The following is a 27,199-nucleotide window of genomic DNA, read 5'->3' on the forward strand; positions in this document are numbered from 1 at the left end:
CGGCCCCGCCCCCAGTAAAACCCCGCCCCGAGGGCCGGCCCCGCCCCAGCGCTCCCTGATGCCCAACCCCACCCCGCGGCTCGGCCCCGCCCCAGCACTCCCTGACGCCCAACCCCGCCCCGCGGCTCGGCCCCGCCCCCAGTAAAACCCCGCCCCCAGTAAAACCCCGCCCCAGCACTCCCTGATGTCCAACCCCGCCCCGCGGCTCGGCCCTGCCCCCACGTCAAGCCCCGCCCCGCGGCTCGGCCCCGCCCCCTGCGCGCAGGTAGGGAAGAGGCGGGGAGCCGGAGCCCCGCCCCCGAGGAGCCGCCACCCAGCCTCCGGCCGCGCCGCGCGGAGCTGCGTCCCGGGACTTGGGGCCGCGGGGAGGTAAGCGCGGGGCCGCGGGCGGAGCTGGGCCGCAGGCGCCCTCAGGGTCCCAGGGTCCGGCCCGAGGCTGCCTGCGGCGGCGGTGCGCGGGTGCGCGGCCCGGGAGGGTGCCCGCCCTGCGAGCGCCCGGGGCCCACGTGAGCGGGCCAGAGCCCTGGGCTGGCCTCGGCCGGCGCCGGCGGCGCCGCTGGGCCGGGTCTGTGTGCCCCTGGGCTCGGCGCGGGTTAGACGCCTCAGGGGTCCTCGGGCCAGGGGGCACGGCGTGTGGGGCACGGCGATTGGGCAGAAGTTTAGAGCCGGGGGAGGAAGAGCGGGCCGGCCGGACAGCACCGGGCAGTCCTGCCTTGGTCCCCCAAGTGCCGGCAGCTCGGACCCTTCTCCGCCTTCCCTTTCTCGTGGGCGCGCGCGTTGCCTCGGGACGAGGTGAGGCCGGGCGGGGGTCGGAGAGGCGGCTCCCACCGCGGGGCTGGATCCCGGAGCCCCAGCTTCTGGACTGCGGGGCTCCTGCAGGGCACCGGGTTGGGAGTCAGGGGCCCTTCCGCCATGGCAGGAAAGGGCACCCAGGTGGTGAAAGGCGGGCGAAGGCTGTGGGCGGGGCTAGAGGGCGTGCAGGTGCGGTGCGTGGGGAGTGGCTGCGGTGTCCCGAGTGACAGGGCCTGGGACCCCAGGGTACGGCAGTTGCGGTGTCCGTGGGGCAGGGAGAGAAGCTGGGGGTGTTTCAGAGCAGTGGGTGAGGGGCGGGGGATTTGGGGCAGTGTCAGGAGGACTGAGTGTGGTCGCCACCCATGTGTGGTGGGTGGAGGCCAGGGGCGCTGCCAGCACCCAGCAGCTGCGCGGGACAGGCCCCCAGGAAGTAGCCAGCCTGAGCGGTCACCACCGGGTCGCTCTCCACCTGTTCGTCCTCCCTGCCTGGGTCTCCCCAGTAGTTAGGAGAGGAACTCGGGAATAAACCCAACTGAGCTGAGCGTAAGGAGGTGCGAAGGCGGCTGCTGTCCTGCGAGAGTCCTCCACGGGGCCTGAGGGTCCGGGTGCTGTGGAGGAGGGGCTGGAGCAGGGGCCCTGGCCCGGCTCAGCCTGGAGTCCTGGTCCCACCAGGCAGAGGGTCCGGGTGCCGTGGAGGAGGGGCTGGAGCAGGGGCCCTGGCCCCCCCCAGGCTGGAGTCCTGGTCCCACCAGGCAGAGGGTCCGGGTGCCGTGGAGGAGGGGCTGGAGCAGGGGCCCTGGCCCCCCCCAGGCTGGAGTCCTGGTCCCACCAGGCAGAGGGTCTGGGTGCCGTGGAGGAGGGGCTGGAGCAGGGGACCTGGCCCCCCCCAGGCTGGAGTCCTGGTCCCACCAGGCAGAGGGTCCGGGTGCCGTGGAGGAGGGGTTGGAGCAGGGGCCCTGGCCCCCCCCAGGCTGGAGTCCTGGTCCCACCAGGCAGAGGGTCCGGGTGCCGTGGAGGAGGGGTTGGAGCAGGGGCCCTGGCCCCCCCCAGGCTGGAGTCCTGGTCCCACCAGGCAGAGGGTCCGGGTGCCGTGGAGGAGGGGCTGGAGCAGGGGCCCTGGCCCCCCCCAGGCTGGAGTCCTGGTCCCACCAGGCAGAGGGTCCGGGTGCCGTGGAGGAGGGGCTGGAGCAGGGGCCCTGGCCCCGCTCAGCCTGGAGTCCTGGTCCCACCAGGCAGAGGGTCCGGGTGCCGTGGAGGAGGGGCTGGAGCAGGGGCCCTGGCCCCCCCCAGGCTGGAGCCCTGGTCCCACCAGGCAGAGGGTCCGGGTGCCGTGGAGGAGGGGTTGAAGCAGGGGCCCTGGGCCCCCCCCCAGGCTGGAGTCCTGGTCCCACCAGGCAGAGGGTCTGGGTGCCGTGGAGGAGGGGCTGGAGCAGGGGCCCTGGCCCCCCCCCAGGCTGGAGTCCTGGTCCCACCAGGCAGAGGGTCCGGGTGCCGTGGAGGAGGGGCTGGAGCAGGGGCCCTGGCCCCCCCCAGGCTGGAGTCCTGGTCCCACCAGGCAGAGGGTCCGGGTGCCGTGGAGGAGGGGCTGGAGCAGGGGCCCTGGCCCCCCCCCCAGCCTGGAGTCCTTGGTCCCACCAGGCAGAGGGTCTGGGTGCCGTGGAGGAGGGGTTGGAGCAGGGGCCCTGGCCCCCCCCCAGGCTGGAGTCCTGGTCCCACCAGGCAGAGGGTCTGCGTGCCGTGGAGGAGGGGTTGGAGCAGGGGCCCTGGCCCCCCCCAGGCTGGAGTCCTTGGTCCCAAGGACGGCTCCCTGTGTAGGGCAGCGCAGGCAGCCTGGAGCTCAAATATCCCTGGGAGTGGAGGAGGGGCGGGGTGAGTTCTGCCCCATAGATTCCCTCCCGGCCGGCCGGGTTGCCGAGGCCGGTGCGGATGCCTCCTGCCACGTGATCTGGAATTTTCCCTCCGATCAGGCACAGAGCTATCCTGGTTTTTTACACCATGGAAGTAGCATCCGAGCAGCGTCAGGACCCCTGACTCCTTGCGGCTCCCGTCTTCCCTCCGTGTGGCCGTGGGAACCCTGCTCAGCTGAAGGCCCAGCGTGGTACCCGCTGCTGGAGGAGTGAGGCTCCCCCCGCCCCTGGCCTTAGCCGAGCAGAGGTGACAGTGGAAGGACTTTCAGGGCTGCAGGCGTGCGTGATCCAGTCATTCAAGCTGAATGTGCTGTCAGTTTCCTGGGAACCAGGAGGGGGGCAGCTACCTCTCGGCCCTTCCTCCCCACTTTCCTACAGGATCTGTTACTCCTATCTTGTTCTTACTTTAAAAAAAATACTGTATCTACTTGGAGAGCAGAGTGACAAGGGGAAGAGATGGAGAGAGCTCTTCCATCTGCTGGTTCACTCTCCAAATGGCTGGAGCTAGGCCAGGCCAAAGCCAGGAGCCAGGAGCTTCATCCGGGTCCCCCACGTGGTGCAGGGGCCCAAGCACTTGGGCCATCACCCGCTGCTTTCCCAGGTGCATTAGCCCGGAGCGTGATAGGAACTGGAACAGCCGGGACTCGAACCTGTGCTCTGATAAGGGACACTGGTGTCCCCAGCCCCTGTCCTGTTCACTTCCACACACAGCTCTTTGCCTGGGAACCCTGGTGCAGGAAGAGGGGAGGCGGGGGTCTCTGGATGGCTGGCCGGCTGTGCTGGCTGTGAAAGGCTGGGGTGAGACTCACCTCGCCAGCTGAACAGAGCAGGGTTAGCGGCCCTGGTTGCCACTGTCTTCTCCAGGCACAGGCTGCGCCCTCTGGTCTGCTCAGAGCTGCTGATCTGCGGCGGTGCCCAGGTTTGAACCCTGGCTGCCGACCCAAAGCCTGCTAAACAGACCAGACAGTGGCCCTTTGCTGGCCTGTTGGTCCCTGAGCCACAGCTGTGCCTGGTGTAAAAGCCCACACTCGCTCTCCTGCCTGGGAAGGGGGCTTCTGTCCCTGCAGGAGGAGGAACACACCACACTGCAGGTGCGCGGGGGCCGCAGGTGCGCGGGGGCCTGGGCCTGGCTGGGGTTCCCTGACCTGCGCTCTGGACGCCATTGCGGCCCTCTGCCAGGGTCCCCTGTCCTGCTTGTTGTGTAAACTCTCCAGGACAAGGTCCGGGTCAGGGCAGCGCGTGCGCACACACATGTACATGGCCTAGGCCGGCTCCTGTGCCAGTGACTTGGGTGAGCCACCTGGTGCTTCCTTTGGGCCTGCTCCTGGTGCAGTGCTGGGGAGACCGGCTGGCTCCCAGGCTGTGTCTCCCTCTGCGATCCCCCCTCCCCCGGGCGTCTGCCAGGCACTCTGGAGCAGGCCCCAGCGTCCCCGCCGCCCGCGGGAGTTTCCAGGGTGAGCTCACGCATCACATCGGAAGCGGCTCCAGTTTCCCAGCTGAGCTGGGCAGGGGGAGTGGCAGGGCGGCAGCCCGGCTGGCACAGCAGCAGGCCTGGGACTGGCCGCGGCCTCGTCAGCACCAGGAGGGATGGCGGCTTTCCCCAGGCTGCGTCCAGGCGCCCTGCCTGCGCCTCAGCCGCCGACGGAGGAGAGCCCATCTCTCCTCCCCTTCATTACAATCACCCGGGGTCCAGCCACTAGTAGGTTGTGATTCAAACACCACTGGACAGCAGTGTCAGCCCCAGGGCTGCCCGACCCCACAGGGAAGGTGGGGGGAGCAGGTGGGCAGTGCAGGGGGGCAGCCGATCAGGGCCGCTGACTCAGAGCAAGGGGGCTGGTCTCGGGTTCGAGGAGGAGCCCAGAAACAAGTCCCCGGGGCTGGCGGGCACAGGGTTAGCGGGAGCATGTGCAGTGGGATGCGGGGTGTTTTAGCGGCCTTTTCCTTGGTTTTCCCAGCTGCACAATGGGTCAGCAGTAGTGTGGCAGGGAGGCTGCCGTGGCGGGAGCACGGTGAGGGGAGATGCCCCTGTCGGAGTGTGGCCAGGGCCCGGGCACAGACTCGACAATGGCAGAAGCCCCACCTTGTGGGCTGTCGCGGGCTGGAGGAGAGCGGGGCGGCCATGGGGCTGAGACCCTCAGTGCCTTGGTGGCCAGGGGCAGTGAGGGTGGGTTTCCATCCAGGCATAAACTGGGACTCCTGTGCAGGGGGTTTCCCAGGCCACTGGGCGCGTGACGTGGAGGCTCTGCGCGGGACGGGGGAGGGGCGGACGGCTCATGGAGGCAGTGGCCCTCGGCTGTGCTCCTGGGGCCAGGAGTGGGGTAACCTTCAGAACCTTGGATTTCGTCTCTGCCTCCCAGATATGTTCCTGGCCTGTGCAGCAGCCTTGCAGGTGGGCCAGGGAGGGCTTCGTGCCGCAGGTCCCCGGCAGGAAGTGCCTTGCCCCCCTCCCCTGGCTCTCCCCAGGCCCTCGTCTCTGTGTGGAGGAGGCTGGGGGTTTGGGGCAGGAGCAGGACCCGGAACTGAAGCTCTGGGCCTGAACCCCGTGGCCTTCTCGGCCACCGAGCGTCGGACAGCTGCCTCTCGCCCTCGGTGAGATGGCGTTTGCCAGGCTGTGTCAGCTGAGACGTGCTCCCCAGGATAGGGGTGCACACTGTGCCTGGGGGCCCAGTGGGGTTCGGGAGCCACTGCTCAGCCTGAGCGCTCGGCTCTAGCCTGTCCAGCCCCTGGGTGTCACAAGGCTGCAGGGGGGACCTGGCCAGGGCTGGACTGTGAGGCCTTACACAGGTGACTTAACCTGTCTGGGCCTCGTGGCCCGATACAGAGACCGAGTGAGCAGTGGGGGCCGAGCTCAGCCAGAAGCTGGCTGTGGACCGTGCGCCAGGCGCTGCGGGTTCGCCACCTCGTGCCGTCTTCGCTGGCTCCCTCGGTGCCAGGGCGTTGCCCGATGGGCAACAGAGGAAGCAGGCTCGGTAGTAGTGGTGAGCCCAGCGTCAGCCGAGGCAGGCGGCTCGGCCAGGTGTGAGTCTAGCTCCCGTTGCTCCGCGAGGCATGGCCTAGCCGCCCGCGGGTGGGCAGGGGCAGCGAGCAGGTGGCTTCGCAAGCCCGGCTGGGCCCATGTCCAAGTACCCTGAAGTGCTGGCAGCCACCGGGGCTGGGGCAAGCCTCTTCCCGGGAAGCCGAGAGCCCTAGGGCAAGGTTCTGGGAGATCAGGTTTATTAGCTCCTTAATGAATGTTTACAAGCCCAAAAGTGTTTGCCTGGCTTTCCCTGCCCACCTGCCAAGGGGCAGCCACAGACAGGAGCAGAGCTGGCCCCAGTGCTCAGTGTGTCGAGGTGAGGCCGGCTTCCTGGGCCTGTGTGTGGCCGGGCGATGCTGGGCAGGGTGCGTGTGCTTCGTGAAACGGGGTGAGACTTTGTTCCTTAGCTCAGCATGCTTGTGGGGTGAGCCCTGGTGAGTGGTGACAAAGCCACTCGGCTTCTCAGACTGCAGGGAGGTTTCTAGCACCTGAGTATAAATAAGCCGACGGCCAGGGAGCAAGTGGCCTGCCCGGGATTGCACGGCGGCTAGGGCTGAGCCCCTCATCCGTCTCCCATGCCAGGCAGCGTTTTCATTGTCTGGAGCCAGACCCTGGGGGAAAGGGGTGGGAAGTGGGTGAGCTCTCGCTGCAAGCCCAAGACGGAGCTCTCCTATGTACGTGGGATGGCGGCAGGAAGCCCCCACTGGCGTGCAGGGGCCTCCACTGCTGCCCGCCCAGCCCCGAGCAGCGCCGGCCATGGCTGCCTTGGGTCCTGTGAGAACTCAGCTTCCCGTTCTCGTTGTCCACCAGTCCTGCAGTTGAGCCTGTAGGCGCTCGGAGCTGCTGCTTCCTCCTGGAGTGTGGAAGGTCCCGTCCCAGGTTCCGCCCCGGGCACCTGCGTCCCGGCTTTGCTGCCAGCCAGACGCCTGTCTCCACCAGCAGCCACTGGAGTCCACAGGTTTCCAGGGGGGTCCTGAGGGTGCCGGGGTGGGTGGGCCCCAGCACTGTGCCCGGCTGTACTCCCACTTCTGTGACGCCTGCCCGTCTGTTGCCAGCTGCAACCTAAGCTTCCAGGACCCCAGGCTCGGGTGCCTGCAGCCCACTTCTGGTGCTTGGGGTGAGGGGATCTTTAGACATGGACGGGCGGAGGGGTGCGGGGGTGTGCACCGCTCCAGGAGCAGGGCCGCCGCCTGGAGGCACGCAGGCTCACGCCCTCAGCCCTGCTTGCTCGTGACATCCCAGCCACCCGAGCTGGGTCCGACGGGGAGAAGTTGGGTGGCCAAGCCCTGCACCTGCCCCTGCTGTTGTGTGTCATCGGATCTGAGTTTGGAGCAAGACTGGGAAGAGGGAGAAAGAAGGCAAGGCTGTCTGGTCGAGGCGCCTCGAGGGGTGCAAACCCTTGGCCCTTCCAGCTGCTGACCTGAAGCGTGTGTGCCGGTGAGGTGCGCACCCCCACTCCTGGCCCCTCTGGGGAAGTGGGGGCCGGGAGCTCGCTCCTGTTTGGGTTCTTGGCTGGCAAGAGCCAGGTTTTCCACCATCACTGCCCGCGCCCCCTCTGCCCGCGCCAACGCTGGTGTCCATGCCACGAGCAGGCAAATTGCCATTCCCCCTTGACTTCCAAATACCTCCCCACGCGCTCTGCTCCATCCCATCCCCTGTGCAGGGGCCAGGGCTCCAGGAGCCATCCTCCACGTCCCCCGGTTCCCCGCGGTCAGCAGAACCACGTTGCACAGCCGGTGGGTACGGGCCCAGCTTCCTCTTCGCGACTTTCTAAAAATGCCCCAGTTCCCAGCAGGGCCTTGAGCGGGAGGATGAGTTTCGGTTTCTGGGGCTGCGGCGGCGGCGGCGCCCCCGGCCCTCACCCTGTCATCCTGTGATTCAGCCGAGCCCCTTCTCTCCTCGCTGCCCGCTCCCCGGACGCCCACGGCTGCCAGGCAGGCCGGGCTGGAGGTGGCCGGGCCAGGCGGCGGTTTCTTCCCGCCCTCTGCACAGGCTGGTTGGGCTCCTTCCCACGGGAGGCCCCAGACTTCCTGGTCACACCCAGCGGCTGGTAGTGGGCCCCCTCTTTCCTCCCGCGAGGGCCCCTTCCTCCCTCCCTCCTGGGAGCTGCTATTGTGGGAGCCGTTGGCGGGCAGGTGGAGAGGGGGGAGGGGACTGGAGCCAGACCCCTGGATAGAACTGCACCTGGGGCGGTTGGGAGGCCAGCGCTGGGTGCCCTAGCAGCCCCCACCTGGACTGGGCACAGTGGTCTGTCGTGGGGGCCTTCCCTGGGCGCAGCCTTGCTGACCCTGGCTGGAACAGATCCCCTTGGTTGGGAGTGCTCAGCCCCACCCTCTGGGGAAACCCGATTTCCAGGCAGCACGGCCGTGGTTCTGAGCCTGCGTGGCTGTGCTCTGGCCTGACGTGGGATGCTGACGCCTGGCCTAGACGGTCCCATCCACAGCGGGGCAGGGTGGGGTACAGACGCCCCAACCCAGGGGCACCTCGGTGATCTGGACTCCGCCCTCACCTTTCTCAGGCTCTGCCTCCCCCAGGGGGAGAGGAATTCTGTCCCCACCCTAATCCCCACCCCATGGGCCCTTTGGGAGTCTCCAGCCAGAGCAGGTGGCTGTGGTCCCGCCTCCTGGGGCGGCCTGCAGACCTCTCACCCCCCCACCCCGGCTGCCTGTGAGGCTGCAGGGAGCAGGTGGGTGCCTTTGTGGCCAGCCGGGAGGAAGGCTGGGGCCAGGATGTCACAATTTCCTCAGCGGTGAGCAAGTGCTTGTGGGCTGGGGTTAGACTGGGTGGGCAGCTCGGGCGCCCTCTTCTGCCTGGCCTGGGCCATCAGTGCTGCTCCACTCCTGGACGTGGGCGGCAGTGGAGCCCAGGGTGGGTCTGCAGGCCCCACACCTGCCATCACCCCCCCACACACACACACAGAGCCCTGAGGAAGGGGCTGGCTTCTGGCCTGCCCACTTCTGCAACAGCTGGGGGAGGCGGTCTTGGACCGAGACAGGCTGGGGAGAGATGTGTTTATGCTCAGCTGTGGCTTCCTGGGGTCTGACCGAGGCCTGAGGGTGAAGCCGCTCGCAGGTCGTCACCAGGACTGCTGCCTAGGAAGGTGGTGGAGGTGGCTGTCCACTCTGTGCCCGCTCTGGAGACAGGCAGCTCCTCTTTGCGACCCCCAGGATTGCCTGGGGCTGGTCCAGTCTCCCCTGTCCTGTGCCACTCCCACCAGGAGATTGGCGCAAATGCCAAGGCCCCAGCTGGAGTGGTACCGCCTTAGAATGGGGGGGGTGTGACCGGCAGCTCCTCAGTGCCTAAAGGAGTGCTGATGGCGCCCAAAGAACTGGGGGGGGGGGGCACAGGCTGTGCTAGGGGACTGCACCCAGCATCCCACACCCAGGCTCTGCGGTGGGCTCAGAGGCAGAGCAGGCAGCTCTTCGTGGAGGCCTCTGGGGGGTGCTGCTTCCTGGACTGGCTGCAGAATTAGGGGAGATGGCTCCTGTCCAGGAGAATGTGGGGTGAGCAGCCCGGCCACACCCGCTCCCACACCCCAGCCTCGCTGCTACTCTAGCCACTGATGGAGGCTTGCCCGATGCCCGGCCCTGTGCTGCCCAAGGTCAAGTGCGGTTCACCCACGTGGAGGCAGACCGCAGGTGCCGTGAGAGAGCCGGGGACACAGTGACCGACTCTGGTGATGACAGGCGGGCTTCCCGAAGCAGCCATGGGGGAGCCAGGAGGGGGCAGACCTGCAGTGCTGACTCCGGGCAGCTGTGCTCAGCTCCAGGTTCTGCCAGGATCCTGTCTGCCTGGTGACCTTAGCTCCGCTGCGGTGTGGTCCCGCCCCCAGCCTTCCTCTTCCTCCTCCCCCTCCCACGGCGACAGTTTCCTGGGGTAGTGCCCTCTCCTGCACCCCGGTCCCAAAGGAGGCCGGGCCGGGCGGCTTCCCATGCAGAGGCCCCTGGTGAAGTGTTGTCTTGGAGCTGTCCCCGGGTGGCATCCTCCTGTGGCTGCCGGGGCTCTGTGGAGCCAGCTGGGCGTCTGCCTGTGGTCTTGGTGGGCCTTGTCGTGCGTGGCTGGGAATGTGGGCTCAATACACCCCACCTGGGGCTGGCGTCATGGCGTGCTGGGTAAAGCCGCCACCAGCGCTGGTTTGTGTCACGGCTGTTCCACTCCTGATCCAGCTCCCGTTAATGGCCTGGGAAAGCAGCAGAGTGGCCCCACTACTTGGGCCCCTGCTGCCCATGTGGGAGACCTGATTGAAGCTCCTGGCTTCAGCCTGGTCCAGCCCTGGCCGTTTCAGCCACGTGGGGAGTGCGCCAGCAGGTGGAAGATCTTTCTCTCTTTATATCTCCCTCTCTCTCTGCATAACTCTGCCTTTCCAATAAATAAGTAAATCTTAAAATAATAAAAAATACTCCCTGCCTTTGGGACAGACGAAGAAAAGCCAAGGCTGTTGGTCGAGAATTTTTTTTTTCCTAATTAATTTGAAGGGCAGAATTTAGGGAAATCTTTGCAGGCTCACTCCCCAGATGGCCACAACGGCTGTGACTGAGCCAGGCCAAAGCCGAGAACCTGCAGGTCCATCTGGGTCTCCCAGGTGGGTGCAGGGGCCCAAGCACTGCCTCCCCAGGTGCACCAGCAGGGAGCTGGATCGGAAGTGGAGCAGCCGGGACTCAGTTCCTTGCTCGTGTGTGATGCCGGCGTTGCAGGCAGTGCTGTAACCCTGTGTGTCACAGCGTGGGCCCGGGCTCTGCCTCAAGACCAATCTCAGGCAGCCCCTCCTCACCCAACACCCGGCTCCTGGGCTGGGGGGAGGGGGCGTTGGCAACCAAAACCCAGATCCCAGTGTGCAGAGCATAAATGGCAGAACCCAGTGGCGTCAGAGGGATCTGAACTGACCCTAACCCCATGGCGGCCCCGGGCCTCTGATGAGCACTGGGCCTTCCACTCGGGCCCCTGGAGAGGGGTCTTCCAGCCCACAGGTGCACCCCAGCTTGAGAGACCTCAGACCCCTTCCTGGATGTGTGAGCTTGGGCAGGCTACTGAGCCCCTCCGAGCCTCCATTCCTTCCACAGAGTCGTATCTCGTTCCCCTCCAAGGGTGCTGAGGACCTAGCAGGGCGGTGCCGGGAGGGGCCTGAGGCCCGAGGCCCGCCTAGTGCAGGACGCAGCCCGCCGGCCCTGGGGCCCTCCCTGGGGGCCCAGCTGCAGGCCACACCGCTGCAGGACTTCCTAACCCAGCTCACTGACAAGTGGCTCCTTTCACATCCCTGATGGATTATTAACGAAAACCAGACACTTCCTGATCCCTTGAACATTGCCTTAGTTACCAGGCTGATGGGGGGGTCCAGTCAAAAACAAATCCTAATCAGAGGACAGCCAGCGGTTCCTGGATTCTTAAACATATTCATTTCTTTTTTTAAATTTTTTGACAGGCAGAGTGGACAGTGAGAGAGACAGAGAGAAAGGTCTTCCTTTTCCGTTGGTTCACCCTCCAATGGCCGCTGCGGCCGGCGCCCTGCGCTGATCCAAAGCCAGGAGCCAGGTGCTTCTCCTGGTCTCCCATGGGGTGCAGGGCCCAAGCACTTGGGCCATCCTCCTCTGCACTCCCGGGCCACAGCAGAGAGCTGGCCTGGAAGAGGGGCAACCGGGACAGAATCCAGCGCCCCGACTGGGACTAGAACCCGGGGTGCAGGCGCCGCAAGGCGGAGGATTAGCCTGTTGAGCCGCAGAGCAGGCCGAACGTATTCATTAAGTAACATTGAAACACGGGGCCGTCTGGCTGCCCTGTTGGCCCCAGCAGTGGTGTTTTCATTTTTTTTTTTTAACTAGAGACAGAACTCGGGTCTGCTGGTTTATTCCTGAAATGCCCCTAGTGGGCAGGGCTGGGCAGAAGCCCAGGCCAGGAGCCAGGAACTCACTCTGGGTGGCAGGGACCCAATGACGTGAGCCATCGCTACTGCCTCCCAGAGTCGGGAATGGAGTTGGGACTTGAACCCAGGCACTCCAGTGTGGGATGGATACAGGACCTGGGGTCTTAGCCACTAAGCCAGCGTCCACCCCAAGAGCCATTGCCCCTGGCTGCCTGGCGCCCAGAGGTGCTCAGCTCAACACTACCAGGAGCCTTTTTTTTTTTTTTTTTTAAGATTTATATAGGGGCCTGCACTGTGGCATAGCCGGTAAGGCCACTGCCTGTGGTGCCAGCATCCCATGTGGGTGCCAGTTTGAGCCCCAGCTGCTCCACTTCTGATCCAGCTCTCTGCTATGACCTGGGAAAACAGCAGAGAATGGCCCAGGTCCTTGGGCTCCTGAACCCACATGGGAGACCTGGCTCCTGGCTCCTGGCTTCGGATCAGCATAGCTCCGGCCGTTGAGGCCACTTGGGGAGTGAACCAGAGGATGGAAGACCACTCTCTCTCTCTCTACCTATGCCTCTGCCTCTCTCTAACTTTGCCTTTTAAAAGAAAGATTTATTTATTTACTTGAAAGACAGAGTTTTACACACACACAGAGAGAGAAAGACAGATCTTCCACTCATTGGTTCACTCCCCAAATGGCTGCAACAACCGATGCTGGGCCAGGCCGAAGCCAGGAGCTTCTTCCAGGTCTCCCATGTGGGTGCTGGAGCCCAAGGACTTGAGCCATTCTCCACTGCTTTCCCAGGCGCATTAGCAGGGAGCTGGATTGGAAGTGGAACAGCTGGGACTTGAACCCGTGCCCATGTCGCATGCCAGAGCTGCAGGCCCCAGCACCAGCCCCCCACCAGGAACCTTTAATCCCTCTCCTTTAGTCTCTCTGTTCTGATGAGGTGGGATTGTCCCCATTTTGTGGATGGTGAGGCTGAGGTCAGGGAGATGAGAAGATGCAGGGTGGGCCTGCCCCTCAAGCCTGCTTTTCCTTCCTTACAGGCCGAGAGCCAGGGAGGCTCCTGGGTGACCTGAGCCCGAGTGCTCCGAGCTGAGGCTGGAGCCCAGAGCAGCTGCACCGAGTGAGGAGACAACGCACTCTAACGGCCTCCAGCAGGGCCCAGGAAGCGGCACGCCGAGCCCAGATTCTGCAGGTAGGAAGCTGGGTGCCCAGGGCCCGCGGTGCCGGCTGCTTGTTCCTGGTCTGGTTTCCTGATGCCTCCTGTGGGGTTGGCACGCTGGAGATGTACAGCAGTGGATACGGCAGAGTGGACAGTGGCTGGGGTGGGTCAGTGCCAGGAGCAATGGAGGCTCAGGGGAGGCCCTGGGATGGAGCTGCCCCCTGCTGTGAGAGAGGCCCTGGGGTGGGACGGCCAGAGGAGGCCCTGGGTTGGAGCTGCCCCCTGCCTTGAGGGAGGCCCTGGGGTGGGATGGCCAGAGGAGGGCTGGGATGGAGCTGCCCCCTGCCCTGAGCGAGGACCGGGAGTGGGATGGCCAGGGGAGGGCTGGGATGGAGCTGCCCCCTGCCTTGAGGGAGGCCCTGGGGTGGGACGGCCAGGGGAGGGCTGGGATGGAGCTGCCCCCTGCCCTGAGCGAGGACCGGGAGTGGGATGGCCAGGGGAGGGCTGGGATGGAGCTGCCCCCTGCCATGAGAGAGGCCCTGGGGTGGGATGGCCAGGGGAGGGCTGGGATGGAGCTGCCCCCTGTCCTGAGCGAGGACCGGGGTTGGGACAGCCAGAGGAGGCCCTGGGATGGAGCTGCCCCCTGCCTTGAGGGAGGCCCTGGGGTGGGATGGCCAGAGGAGGGCTGGGATGGACCTGCCTTGAGCGAGGACCGGGGGTGGGACGGCGGAGGAGGCCCCGGGGCGGGACGGCGGCTCTCCTGTTCCAGCTTCCTTCTCCACGGCTTCCTGGGGGGGACTTCACAAGCCACTGCGGCCTTCAGCGCACTCACAGTGGCGTGGTCGTCACCTCCATCTCAGAACCTTTCCTGACCGTGAGAAGGAGCCGTGCTCCCCTTAGTTGTACCCTCGCTTCCCCATTACCATCCCCCCACGGCCCCTCTCAGAGGGGTGCAGTCCCACAGCAGGGGGAGCAGTGCGGTCACACAGTAGGGTGCAGTCCCACAGCAGGGGGAGCAATGTGGTCACACAGTAGGGGGTCCAGTGTCACAGTAGGGGGTCCAATGTCACAGTAGGGGGTCCAATGTCACAGTAGGGTACAGTCACACAGTAGGGGGTCCAGTGTCACAGTAGGGGGTCCAATGTCACAGTAGGGTACAGGCACACAGTAGGGGGTCCAGTGTGGTCACAGTAGGGGATCCAGTGCCTGAGACTTGCGTCCATCCTGTCTGAGTCCCAGCTGCTCCACTTCTGATCCACTTTCCTGTTAACGTGCCTGGGAGGCAGGAAATACGGCCCAAGTGCTTAGGCCCCTGCATCCACGTGAGAGACCCGGACAAAGCTCCTGGCTTCAGCCTGGCCCTCCCCTGCCGTGTGGGCCATCTGGGGAGTGAACCAGCGGGTGGAAGGCCTCGCTGTCTGTCTCTGCCTCTCTCTCTGTGACTTTCAAGAAATAAATCTGAAAAGGAAGACAGGCGGCCCCAGCAGCGCCATGGGAGTGACAGTGGTAGGGGTCTTGGAGGCCGGCGTGGTCTCCAGGTGAGAGCAGAGGGAGGCAGATGGACAGGTGGGGAGGGAATGTGGCTGCTGCGGTGCCCAGCCGCCCACCCCCTACGTTAACCCCACGCACGCCCCCAGCCTCTGTGCACCCCCAGGGTCAGCACCACGTTGGAAGATGGGTGTGGGGTCCCTGGCCTTGTGTAAGGAGGGCGGGGAAGCTCCACCCATACCAGGGACCTTGGGAAGCTGAGGAGAGGAGACAGCTGGGGGGGTTAGGCAGAGAAGGTCTCAGGGCCCAGCTGGAGGTGAGCTGACCAAAATGACCCTGGTGAGATCAGAGCGGAGTGGCCAAGAGCCCCAGACAGGTGCCCGCCGTCTCCACTGTGCGGGGCTGTCCAGCAGAGCCGCTGAAATCCGGGGTGCACCTGCCGTCCCCAGCCGCTCTGCTTCCGGAACGCCGTCGTGTGATGGTGCTCAGCCACACGCGGCACAGGCAGGGGTGAGGTGTGCATGCCGACACCGGGCACGAGCCTCGGAGGCCAGACAGCCGTCGGCCAGGAATTACGCCATGGCGCATGCCGCTCGGTGAGAGCTTTGCCATCGCTGAGAAAGGCAGAGGGCGTGTGCAGGAGTCGGCAGGGAGAGAGGTCTGGCCACACGCAGACAGGGCCGGTGTGTGAGCTGTGTGAGTGCACGCGTTGCCTGCAGAAGCAGAGGCGGCCCTGTGTTCACCGCCTGCCTTGTACACGTCTGAGCCTCTGTGGGGCTTCTCTTTCCTTTTTTTCTTTTTTAAAATATTTATTTATTTGAAAGTCAGAGTTACACAGAGAGAGAAGGAGAGGTAGAGGTAGAGACAGAGAGAGAGAGGTCTTCCATCCACTGGCTCACTCCCCAATTGGCTACAATGACCTGAGCTGCACCAATCAGAAGCCAGGAGCCAGGAGCTTCTTCCAGGTCTCCCACGCAGGTGCAGGGGCCCAAGGAGTTGGGCCATCTTCTACTACTTTCCTAGGCCACAGCAGAGAGCTGGATTGGAAGTGGAGCAGCCGGGACTTGAACCGGAGCCTGTATGGGATGCGGCACTGCAGGCAGCAGCTTTACCCACTGCACCACAGCGCAGGCTTCTCTTTCCTCTTTTTTTAAAACTGGATTTATTTATTTATTTGAAAGACAGAGTGCAGAGACAGAGGGAGAGACACAGAGAGAGAGATCTTCCACCTGCTTGTTCACTTTCCAGTGGCTGCAACAGCCAGGGCTGGGCACCAGGAACCCCACCCTGGTCTCCCACAAGTGGGACAGGGGCCCAAGGACTCGGGCCATCTTCCACGGCCGTCCCAGGCGCATTAGCAGGGAGCTTGATCGGAAGCGGAGCAGCCGGGACTAAATGAAACCTGTGCTCCCGTAGGGATGCTGTGGTCACAGGCTGCAGCTTACCCTGCCGTGCCACGGCGCGGGCCATTGCCAGTTCTTTCTTCAGTGAGCACCGGGCAGCTCTCGTCGCTGGCACAGCCCCTAGGAGGAGCTGCTAATGCCGGGAGAAGGGTGATCTGGCTCCTGGTTGTGGAGGCTCGTGGTCTGAGACAGGGTTATGCATGGGGTCTGGGGTCTGGTGAGGATGGTGAGGGTGGCACACACAGGCAGGCTCGCGCAGGAGGCCAGGGAGCAGACAGAGGCCAAGCCAGCTCGGACCCTCCTCGGATAACCAGCACCCCCATGAGAACGGCCTCGGGCCCGCCCCCCGTGAGCTCAGGACTCCCCGCCACCCTCCTTCCCGAGACACCAAGGACACCAGACCATCCGGCACTTCCTTGACGTGTTAGTTTTTAGATTTTAAAATGTTTTAAGTTCATTTTATTTGAAAGACACAGAGACAGACAGATCGCCGTTTGCTGGTTCACTCTCCAAATGCCCACAACAGCTGTCGCTGGGCCAGGCCGAAGCTCGAGCCAGGAACCCCAGCTGGGTCTCCCACGTGGGGGGCAGGAGTCACACGGCTTGTGCCATCACCCGCTGCCCCTGGGGTGCGCACTAACAGGAAGCTGAGCCAGGACTGTGGAACGCCGCTGTCCCAACCGCTGCACTGAAGTCACTTCTATTGTTAAAATACGTTCCCAGGGGTCGGCGGTGTGGCGCAGCGGGTTAATGCCCTGGCCTGAGGTGCCGGCATCCCATATGGGCACTAGTTCTAGTCCCGGCTGCTCCTCTTCCATCTGGCTCTCTGCTATGGCCTGGGAAAGCAGTAGAGGATGACCCAAGTCCCTAGGCCCCTGCACCCATGTGGGAGACCCGGAAGAAGTTCCTGGCTCCTGGCTTCAGATCAGCTCAGCTCTGGCCATTGCGGCCATTTGGGGAGTGAACCTGCAGATGGAAGACCTCTCTCTCTCTCTGTCTCTACCTCTCTCCGTAACTTTTTCAAATAAATAAAATAAATCTTTAAACAAAAATCCTTTCCCACTGTGGAGAGAGAAAAGCCGCAGGGAGGTGGCCCTGGCCTTGGGGACAGGACCATGTTGCTGGATTTCTCTCCTCCCTGGAAGTTAGGCTGAGCCACGCAGCTCCACGGCCCCTCCTCCCGAACCCCCTGCTCCCTGCACAGCCTGGCCCCTGCGAGCTGTAGAAGGCGCCTGCCCAGCAAAGCCTTGGGCACCTGCTCAGTGGCTCAGGGCACCTGCCCGTCCTGGAGCCTGCTCCTCGTCCTCCCCCAAACTCTTCCCCTGTCCCTGTGGCCCTGGGGCCTGCCCTGCCCTGACCAGGTGGCCAGGTCACTGGAGCTCTGAGTCCCTCAGCTTCATGCCTTTTTTTTTTTTTTTAAATAAGCTTATTCATCGTTTTTTTATCCCTTTAAAGGTAATTTTGTTAGATCATATTTTTTGTTTAAAAAAAGATTTATTTATCTGAAAGGCAAAGTTACTGAGAGGGAGGGAAGGGGAGAGAGAGAGATCTTCCCTCTGAGGGTTCACTCTCCAAGTGGCTGCCATGGCCGGAAGTGGGGCAGCCAGGACTTAGCCAGCCCCAGGTGGGAGGCCGGCATGGTAGGCAGCAGCTTTACCCACCATACCAGCCCCCTTTTTAAAATGTTTTTAAATTTATTTATTTATTTGAAGGCAAAGTGAAGAGAGAGGAGAGACAGATCTTAACATGCACTGTTCACTTCCCAAATGGCTGCGATGGCCAGTGCTGGACCAAGCCAAAGCCAGGAGCCCGGAGGTTCATCCAGGTCTCCCACATGGGTGCAGTGGCCCAAGTACTTGGGCCATCTGTTGCTGCCTTCCCAGGCGCATTAGCAGGGAGCTGGATTGCAAGTGGAGCAGCCAGGACCCAACTCAGCACCTGTATGGGATACCAGTGTCGCAGGCAGCGGCTTCACCCACTGTGCCACAATGCTGGCCACTTCATGTGCCTTTGGAGGTTTGGTTCTTTTTTTTTTTTTTTTAGGATTTATTTATTTATTTGAAAGTCAGAGTTAAACAGGGAAAGGAGGAGAGGCAGAGAGAGAGAGAGGTCTTCCATCACTGGTTTACTCCCCATATGGCCATAACGGCTGGAGCTGCGCCGATCCAAAGCCAGGAGCCTCTTCCCACGCAGGTGCAGGGGCCCAAGGACCTGGGCCATCTTCTACTGCTTTCCCAGGCCATAGCAGAGAGCAGGATTAGAAGTGGAGCAGCTGGGACTTGAACAGGCACCCATATGGAATGCTGGCACTGCAGGTGGCGGCTTTACCCGCTATGCCACAGCGCCGGCCCTAGAGGTTTGGTTCTTGCCTGAAGCAGAGACCAGAGGTGGCAGGAGGGGGTGGGAGGTTGAGGGCCTCCCAGATTATGCAAATAAAGGGCAGGTGGCCTGGGCTTTGTGTCAGAGTTCGGTTTGAAGAGCTTTAGACAGGTTTGTTCTCGGGCGGGGCTGCCCTGCTGCAAGTCACCCACCACCCGTGGGGTCGTGCCACCTCTCCCTGTCTCATTCCAGCCCCCTGCCCAGCATGGCGTCTGCTGATGAGAATGGCGGGAGACTCTCCTCTGTGTCCAGCAGCCGCCTGCAGAGCCGGAAGCCGCCTAATCTGTCCATCACCATCCCGCCGCCCGAGACACAGCCCCCAGGGGAACAGGACAGCATGCTGCCGGAGGTGAGGGCCCGGCCTGGGGGCCTGCTGCCCCGCCACGGGCCACAGGTGTGCCCAGACGACGCCTCTCGGGTGGTTTCACTTCCCCCAGAGCCACTGCTCGGAAGGCTCACGCCTCCCCCTCCCCCCTCCCTGGGTCTGCAGTGGGACCCTGAACTCCAGGCTGGGTGGCACGGTGGTCAGGGGCAGACAGGAAGTACTGTCCTCCACCTGGCGCTGGCCGTTTCCTGTTCATCGCCCAGGCTCACTGCCTCGTCTGAGGGCTGGGCTGTCACCCAGAGGCTGCCCGTGCTTCCCTGGGGAGGCCGAGAAGTGTGTCAGAGCGTCCACACTTCCAGCCTGCAGGACCGCCTGGGGCCGCACAAAGAGCTCATTGAACGCATAAGGGGAGCTGTGTGCACCGGCCGCCCACCCAGGGAGCCCGCCCACCCCGGGAGCCCGCCCAGGGCACAGAAGCAGGCCGGGCACAGGCCGGGAGCTGGAAACCTCGGGAAGGGGCCAAGCCGACCCCGGGAGCCCGCCCAGGGCACAGAAGCAGGCCGGGCGCGGGCGGGGAGCTGGAAACCTCGGGAAGGGGCCAAGCCGACCCCGGGAGCCCGCCCAGGGCACAGAAGCAGGCCGGGCGCGGGCGGGGAGCTGGAAACCTCGGGAAGGGGCCGATTAGAATGTGGACCGAGAGCTGCTTCTCAGTGTGAGCGGAGGCAGAGGCAGCCTGGGGTGGGGCCCCACACATCGCCCCCCTCTCCTCCCCTTCCGCCCGCAGAGGCCCAAGAACCCAGCCTACCTGAAGAGCATCAGCCTCCAGGAGCCGCGGGGACGATGGCAGGAGGGCGCGGAGAAGCGGCCCGGCTTCCGCCGCCAGGCCTCCCTGTCCCAGAGCATCCGCAAGTGAGCGCCCCTGTGGCCCGGCCCCGCCCCACCCAGACCCTGCAGAGAGCCGAGAGCGGGCATCGGGTCCCCCTGCCCCGCGCAGCAACGGTGGAGGCGGAGAGAGCTCCAGGGGCCAGGGCCCTCCCAGCCAGCACCGCCTCTCCTCTGCACCCCGGGTCCTTGGGTTCCATGGGGGCTGAAAGGCTGGTCTGCTCCCCACCTGTGCCGTGGGCATCACCTCCCCGCACGCACGCTCGGTGCACACGCGCCGTCACCCTCACACACACCCACCTCTTCTGCTCCCGCAGGGGCACGGCCCAGTGGTTCGGGGTGAGCGGCGACTGGGAGGGCAAGCGGCAGCACTGGCAGTGCCGCAGCCTGCACCATTGCAGCGTGCGCTACGGCCGCCTCAAGGCCTCCTGCCAGAGGGAGCTGGAGCTGCCCAGCCAGGAGGTGCCGTCCTTCCAGGGCACCGAGTCCCCCAAACCCTGCAAGCTGCCCAAGGTGGGCTCCAGGAGGCGCGCGGGGCGGGGGGTGGGCTTCCCCGGGGGGCTCTGCTCACCGCTTCTGTCCCGTCCAGATCGTGGATCCACTGGCCCGCGGCCGGGCCTTCCGCCACCCGGACGAGGTGGACCGGGCCCACGCGCCGCACCCGCCGCTCACGCCGGGGGTGCTGTCCCTCACCTCCTTCAGCAGTGTGCGCTCCGGCCTCTCCCACCTGCCCAGGCGCAAGAGGATGTCTGTGGCCCACATGAGCTTCCAGGCCGCCGCTGCCCTCCTCAAAGTGAGCCCCCGCCCCAGGCTGCTTCCTCGCCCAGAGCACGTGCCGGGACGCCGAAGCCCAGCGCCAGTTCCCTCAGGAGTCCTCCCTGCCTCTCGCTCGGCAGTGTTTCCTGAGCTGGGGCATGGCGAGTGGGCGTGCGCTGGCCACTCACGCCCTGTGGATGCTGGCGCGGGCGGTGGGGGTGGGATGGGGGGGCGCTGCGGGGCCAGAGGCACAGGTGTCAGCTGTCAGAGCAGGAAAGGTGTGGAGCTGAGCCGAGAAAACAAGACAGGCGCACCAGGACAGGCAGGCGTCCTCAGCAGAGAGAATGACCTGTGCAGAGCCCGGAGGTGGAGAGCAGGACCAGGGGGCTTCCGTGGGGGCTGGGGGTGGGGTCTGCTGTGCCGTGTTGGGAAATTAGACAGGAGGACATGGCCCGAGCCTCGGCAGCGAGGGTGTGGAGTCCTGTGCTGCTTTGAGCGTTGGGCCAGCTGCCCACACCAGAGGGCCAGGAGGTTGCCAGGGAAGAGCTGACCCAGGCTCAGATGAGAGCCCACGTCCTGGCCTTCTCTCCCACCCCCCGCCCCGGGGGCTGCCTCTCCCTGGACAGATCTTAGACATCGCATGAGTCCTTTGGTGCTGGGGGACTGGGGACCTGGTTGCTGGACCCCCGTCCTGATGTCCGTGCCCCTGCCCCTGCACAGGGGCGCTCTGTGCTGGAAGCCACAGGCCAGCGGTGCCGGGTGGTCAAGCGCAGCTTTGCTTACCCCAGCTCCCTGGAAGAGGACGTGGTCGATGGGGCAGACACCTTCGACTCCTCGTTTTTTAGTAAGGCAAGCATGGGGTGTGGGCCCTTGGGGACCCGGGGCGGGGGGCAGGCTTTGGCCTTGATCGTGTTCTGCCAGGTCCCAGGAGACACAGAGACTCGTGGGTGGGATGGGGCGTTCCCTGTGTGGAGCTGCTGTGACCCAGTGAGCGAGGACCCAGGCTGGCGATGGCCCTTGCTAGGAAGTCTCCCTGCCCAGGGCTGATGGGGGCCAGTCTCTGTGACAGTGAAATCCTGACGCTGCGTCTCTCGTGTCCCCCACCCAGGAAGAGATGAGCTCCATGCCCGATGACGTGTTCGAGTCTCCCCCACTCTCTGCCAGCTATTTTCGCGCCGGCCCTCGCTCGGCCTCCCCGGTGTCCCCGGAGAGGGTGCAGATCCCTCTGTGAGTGCTGGGCTGGCTCCCCCGGCTTCCCCACCCCGTTATCTCAGCCCAGCCCCACGCTTGCCAGGGCCAGTGCACCGGCTGCTGCCTGGCTGAGAGCTGCTGTCCCCCCCAGGAAGGAGTATGGCCGAGCCCAGGGCCCCGTGACCAAGCGCGGCCGGCGCATCGCGTCCACAGTGAAGCACTTTGCCTTCGACCGGAAGAAGCGGCACTACGGGCTGGGCGTGGTGGGCAACTGGCTGAACCGCAGCTACCGTCGCAGCATCAGCAGCACCGTGCAGCGGCAGCTGGAGAGCTTCGACAGCCACCGGTGAGGACAGAGGGACCCAGGGGACCAGAGCCTCCGCTTCCCCGGGCCTCCCGCACCGCCCCCTTGCTCAGCCGGCCCTTTGAGCCTCTCCTGGGTCAGGTGGTCAGTGACAAGCACGCAGGTGAGCCCTGTCCGTGGGCGCACGCATGTGATCCGGGAACAGCCTCGGGAACACACGTGTGATCCAGGAACAGCCTCAGGAACACGCGTGTGATCCGGGAACAGCCTCGGGAACACACGTGTGATCCAGGAACAGCCTCAGGAACACGCGTGTGATCTGGGAACACGCGTGTGATCCGGGAACAGCCTTGGGCCCTCGCTGCCTCTTCACCTCCTGCTTCTGTGCCTGCGCCCCTGGCCACACTCCCAGGTGGCTGTCACCAGCAAAGTGCGGAGTGCCACCATGCGCAGGCCCCAGGAGAAGGGAGCAGGGGGCACAGAGTGGGTCCAGGGACAGAAGCTGGGGCAGTGAGGAGCGGGCATTTGGCCCAGGAGCTGACAGGCCAGCTGGAGTGGCCACATCGGTGCCTGGGTTCATTCCCAGCTTCAGTCCCGATTCCAGCTGCCTGCTCACGTGTGCTTGAGGAGTAGCAGGTGACGGGTCTCTGGCACCCTCCTGGGAGACGGATTGGGTTCCTGGCTCCCGGCTTTGTCTTGGCCCAGCCCCGGCTGTTGTGGGCATTTGAGGAGTGACCCAGTGGATGGGCGCTGTCTCTCTGCCTCTAAAACATATAAACAAGTAGATAAAAATGTTTGAAAAGCTGGGACTGCCACAATGGAGTGGCCGCACGGTTGGGGAGGGGTGAGTCCCACAGTTGGCAGCCACTCCGTGGATGCTGGATCCCAGATCACAAAAAGCTCAAGCAACGATGGGCGTCCGAGCGACCGCAGACGGGCTGGGTGATCAGGGAGAGCAGACGTCAGCTGGGCGAGGGGCAGTGGGAAAGGCGCCCCGGCACTGGAAATAAGTGCGTGCCGGTGCCCTGGCGCGGTCCAGGGGCTGCAAACGCAAAGGAGGGCAACAAGGCCAGAGACGCGAGCAAGCACAGCCAGGCCGGGCAGCCCGCAAGAGGGAGCTGACCTGGGCCTGCATCCCCAGGCAGGAGGGAGCCGCCAGGGGTTTTAAACAGGAAGCGAGGTGCACAGAGGGGCCTCTGCAAGTTGTTCCGGGGAAAGATGAGTTGTGGGAGAGCAGGAGCTGGGGCAGGACCTGAGTGCCGCCCGCCGGCCCTGTCCACAGGCCCTACTTCACCTACTGGCTGACCTTCGTCCACATCATCATCACGCTGCTGGTGATCTGCACCTACGGCACCGCGCCTGTGGGCTTCGCCCAGCACGTCACCACCCAGCTGGTGAGCGGGCTCCCCCTCCCGGGGGAGATCCCAGCCTCCCCCAAGGGGCTTCAGTGCTGTGGGTGCCGAAGCTCTCCTGTGGCAACAACCTGGGCCCAGGCAGGAGGTGCTGGGGGCTTGGTCCCTTGCCGGAGTGCCCCTGTCCTGCCCAGGGCCTGTACCTGGCTGACACCGCCCCTCACCCCGCCCACGTGCAGGTGCTGCGGAACAAAGGTGTGTACGAGAGCGTCAAGTACATCCAACAGGAGAACTTCTGGATCGGCCCCAGCTCGGTGAGGGTGGGCGGGTGGGGAGGGGCCTCATCTGAGACCAGAGTGGTCCCCAGCTGGGCCAGTCAGCAGGGGGGCGGAGGTGGGGGAGAGGACCCCGCCCCACTCTGGGCTGGAGCTCATACTCCTTCCCCCGCCCCTGCAGATCGACCTGATCCACCTGGGGGCCAAGTTCTCGCCGTGCATCCGGAAGGACCAGCAGATCGAGCGGCTGGTGCGGCGGGAGCGAGACCTGGAGCGGGACTCTGGCTGCTGTGTCCAGAACGACCACTCGGGCTGCATCCAGACCCTGCGCAAGGACTGCTCGGTGGGCGGGCCCTCTCACTCGGGCTCCCCAGCCGGGCACCCAGCTGGGGTCTCAGTGGGAAGAGACCCTGTGCTGGAGGGTCCCGTGCCGGCTCCAGGAAGGGTGACATCACCCCTCCACCTTCCAGGAGACTTTGGCCACTTTTATCAAGTGGCAGGAAGACACAGGGCCCCCCCTGGACAAGTCTGACCTGGGCCAGAAGCGGACGTCAGGGGCTGTGTGCCACCAGGACCCCAGGTAGAACCTGGAGCTGCCCGTGGGGCTCGTGCGGCCCCCACCCGTCAGTGGCAGGTGGGTGTGCGACACTGGGGGTGCCACGGCCCCTCACTTTGCCCAGTCTGGCCTCTGCCTCCAGGACCTGCGAGGAACCGGCCTCCAGCGGTGCCCACATCTGGCCTGACGATATCACCAAGTGGCCGGTGAGGGGGCGCCCCTGGGCAGAGAGAGGTCTGAGAAGGGCAGAGGTGGGGAGCTGTCCCACCCTCTCCCGTCGGCGTCTTGCCCTCTGCAGATCTGCACGGAGCAGGCCGAGAGCAACCACACAAGCTTCCCGCACATGGACTGTGAGATCAAGGGTCGCCCCTGCTGCATCGGCACCAAGGGCAGGTGAGCCGGCGGTGCCCTTGCCGGGGCCACGCTTCCTGTGCTCCTGCACCCCGTCCTGCGCCCAAGCCAGTGCCCTCCGACGGCTGCTCCCCTGTGCCCCACTGTGGGGCAGCCCACAGCATGAGAGAGAGGGCGGGGGGTGTCCGGGCTGAGGTCTCTGCCAGCGACGCCTGCTGTGTCCAGCACGGGGCTCCGGGCGAGGTGACCCGATGTCCTCTCGCCTCCTGTCCCCCAGCTGTGAGATCACCACGCGGGAATACTGTGAGTTCATGCACGGCTATTTCCACGAAGAAGCGACGCTCTGCTCCCAGGTGAGGCGAGGCTGGGCCAGGAGATGGGGCACAGTAGCCTGCCGGGGCCAGGGTTCGCGCATTCCCTCCAGTCCGCGGGCCTCTGACCACCATGCCGGCCCACCAGGTGCACTGCCTGAACAAGGTGTGCGGGCTGCTGCCATTCCTCAACCCGGAGGTCCCGGATCAGTTCTACCGGCTCTGGCTGTCTCTGTTCCTGCACGCTGGGTGAGAGGCCCCTGGGACAGCTGCCCACCTGCACCCTAGACAGGGCCTCCCCGTGCTGACCCCCAGGGCCCCCAGAGACAGGACCCCACCTGCCAGCCCCCAGTGCCCCCAGAGACAGGCCCCCACCTGCCAGCCCCCAGAGACAGGCCCCCACCTGACAGCCCCCACTGCCCCCAGAAACAGGGCTCCCCCCTACCTGCCAGCCCCCAGTGCCCCCAGGGACAGGCCCCCACCTGCCAGCCCCCAAAGACAGGCACCCTCACCTGCTAGCCCCCAGTGCACCCAGAGACAGGGCTCCCCCCTACCTGCCAGCCCCCAGTGCCCACAGAGACAGGCACCCCCACCTGCCAGCCCCCAGTGCCCCCAGAGACAGGCACCCTCACCTCCCGGCCCCCAGTGCCCCCAGAGACAGGCCCCCCACCTGCCGGCCCCTAGTGCCCCTGGTGGCCATGGCAGCTGTGGGAGGGCCTGCCGTGCTCCCGCCCCCAGCGTGGTGCACTGCCTCGTGTCTGTGGTCTTCCAAATGACCATCCTGCGGGACCTGGAGAAGCTGGCCGGCTGGCACCGCATCTCCATCATCTTCATCCTCAGCGGCATCACGGGCAACCTCGCCAGCGCCATCTTCCTCCCGTACCGGGCAGAGGTGGGGACGTGGGGACGGGACCCTCCGGGCCTACAGCCCTGCAGCTCCCTGCCCCTGCCCACCCCCAGGTCTGGCAGAAGGACCCAGAGCCCCTCCCATGCCAGGCCCAGCAGCAGGTGGACGGCTAAGCTCGGGGCTTAGCGCCCAGGCCCTTAATCCCCAGCCACGGTGGCACTCTTGAGTCAACAAAGGTCCCGACCCCCTGCCTGCCCAGACATCACCTCCAGGGAGGCCTTGTGTGCTGCCTCAGTGCTCCGTGACCCTGCCTGAGACCGTGCCAGCTGTCTGTGGCATTGGCGTCTCCAGGCTGAGCCGTGTGACACTGCCACAACTCACCTTAACCCCTCGTGGGCGTGCCCTCCCACCGCATGCTCCCTGGAGCTGGCCTGTCTGTCCAGCAAGCTGCACGGGGCACGGCCACAGCCGGCCAGCAGCGCTCCGAGAGGGCTGCGGGCTGCTGCTGGCTTTGGCCCGGCAGCTCCCGCTGAGCCCAGCCCCTGAGCCTCGGGGTGCCCGCCCCGTCTCCCCAGGTCGGCCCGGCCGGCTCGCAGTTCGGCCTGCTCGCCTGCCTCTTCGTGGAGCTGTTCCAGAGCTGGCAGCTGCTGGAGCGGCCCTGGAAGGCCTTCCTGAACCTGGCGGCCGTGGTGCTCTTCCTGTTTGTGTGCGGCCTGCTGCCCTGGATCGACAACATCGCGCACATCTTCGGCTTCCTCAGCGGCCTGCTGCTCGCCTTCGCCTTCCTGCCCTACATCACCTTCGGCACGAGCGACAAGTACCGCAAGCGCGCCCTCATCCTGGTGTCGCTGCTGGTCTTCGCCGGCCTGTTCTCCTCGCTGGTCCTCTGGCTCTACATCTACCCCATCAACTGGCCCTGGATCGAGTACCTCACCTGCTTCCCCTTCACCGGCCGCTTCTGCGAGAAGTACGAGCTGGACCAGGTGCTGCACTGATCGCCCCCGCCAGGGCTGGGCCAGAGTTGACAAGGGCGGGCTCCCTGGAACTCTGGGGCCACGCTGGGGACACTCAGGGCACCTGCTTCTCCCAGGCTCCGACGTCGCCCCTCTCGTCTGCTGTGGGGCCCTCCTCTGGGGAGTGGGTTTTTTTTTCCTTCCCGGCGTCCTCAGCGGCCACCTCTGCCAGTGCCTTCTCCCGGCTGTCGGCGTGAGCGGCCGTCGCTAGGGACCCGGCCGCCTCGCAGCTGCTCCCAGGACGGGGGTCCCCACCACGGCGCCCGTTCCTCTTCTCCTCCCTTCTCTGCCCTGGGAGCCCAGCCTGCGTTCCCCAGTGGCCTCGCGAGCTTGTCCACGCAGGCTCCCGGGTGGTCAGAGAGCAGAGACCTCCAGGCTGGGGCACCAGGAGTCTCGACTCGTTTTTGGCAAATGGACAACGAGGCCCCGCCTCACCTTCCCAGGCCCCGTTCAGCAGAGTTCTGCCTCAGGGATTGGCTCCAGTGTTGGGGCCTCCCCCACGCCCATGGCCTCCCTCCCGCCCAGGCGGGGGCCACCCCAGGACCCGCTCCCGCTGGGGCACTGTTTGTTTTTTACCAGTTTCTATCATGGTCCTAATTTTTAAAAGTAACGCTAACTTTGTATGGATGACGTCTCCGATGTATTAAATGGTCTTTACGGAAGTCGTGTCTTTTAAGCTCAGTCCTCAGGTAGAAGAAAGCTGGGGACTTCCGGGGGGTTAGAGGGCCCACGGGACCCGTGACCGTGTGGGAGTGCGCGGAGCCTGCCTGGCATCAGAAGCCAGGCCGGAGCCGCGGGGGACAGCTGCGCTGGCTTCACTCCCCTGGCTTCTCCCGCCGCCACCCTCCCCTGCCTTCGCCTAGGACACGCGGGGCAGCCTGCCCTGGGGGCAAAGGCGAGGCCTGGCCACTCCATCCTGCCTGCCAGAGCCCCCTCACTGCACCCATGCCTCGCCCACAACCCTCTGCACCTTCCACACCACACCGCACCAAGGAGCCCCTGGGGGCAAAGCTGTTTTATTCCTGTGGACCCAGGAGCCA

General features: G+C 65.0%; 1 protein-coding gene across 4 annotated transcripts; it reads left to right on the plus strand.

Annotated features, from left to right (window-relative positions):
• Positions 1-305: 305 nt before the first annotated feature.
• RHBDF2 (rhomboid 5 homolog 2) lies at positions 306-26,813 on the plus strand. Of its 4 annotated transcripts, XM_062216749.1 has the most exons (20): positions 309-369; positions 6,526-6,673; positions 12,608-12,759; positions 18,189-18,345; positions 19,106-19,230; positions 19,521-19,716; positions 19,793-19,996; positions 20,680-20,808; positions 21,068-21,186; positions 21,302-21,496; positions 22,737-22,848; positions 23,046-23,120; positions 23,263-23,424; positions 23,552-23,661; positions 23,762-23,843; positions 23,936-24,030; positions 24,266-24,341; positions 24,448-24,548; positions 25,038-25,191; positions 25,722-26,813. In XM_062216749.1, the coding sequence occupies exons 4-20, from the start codon at positions 18,202-18,204 to the stop codon at positions 26,139-26,141; spliced, it is 2,499 nt and encodes an 832-aa protein (XP_062072733.1). In that variant the 5' UTR covers positions 309-369; positions 6,526-6,673; positions 12,608-12,759; positions 18,189-18,201; the 3' UTR covers positions 26,142-26,813. The 4 variants fall into 4 exon arrangements, with proteins under 4 accessions (XP_062072732.1, XP_062072735.1, XP_062072733.1 ...); XM_062216748.1 differs by lacking the exon at positions 6,526-6,673 and having other exon boundaries at positions 306-369; XM_062216751.1 differs by lacking the exon at positions 6,526-6,673 and having other exon boundaries at positions 306-369; positions 23,780-23,843.
• The last annotated feature ends 386 nt before the right edge of the window (positions 26,814-27,199 follow it).

The sequence above is a fragment of the Lepus europaeus genome, chromosome 18, assembly GCF_033115175.1.
Source record: "Lepus europaeus isolate LE1 chromosome 18, mLepTim1.pri, whole genome shotgun sequence".
NCBI lineage: Eukaryota > Metazoa > Chordata > Mammalia > Lagomorpha > Leporidae > Lepus > Lepus europaeus.

Coding starts and splice junctions, on each gene's coding strand:
- RHBDF2 (XM_062216748.1), top strand. CDS start 18,202: ATGGCGTCTGCTGATGAGAATGGCGGGAGACTCTCCTCTGTGTCCAGC. Junction 19,717..19,792: donor AACCCTGCAAGCTGCCCAAG/GTGGGCTCCAGG, acceptor TGTCCCGTCCAG/ATCGTGGATCCACTGGCCCG. Junction 25,192..25,721: donor TCCTCCCGTACCGGGCAGAG/GTGGGGACGTGG, acceptor CCGTCTCCCCAG/GTCGGCCCGGCCGGCTCGCA.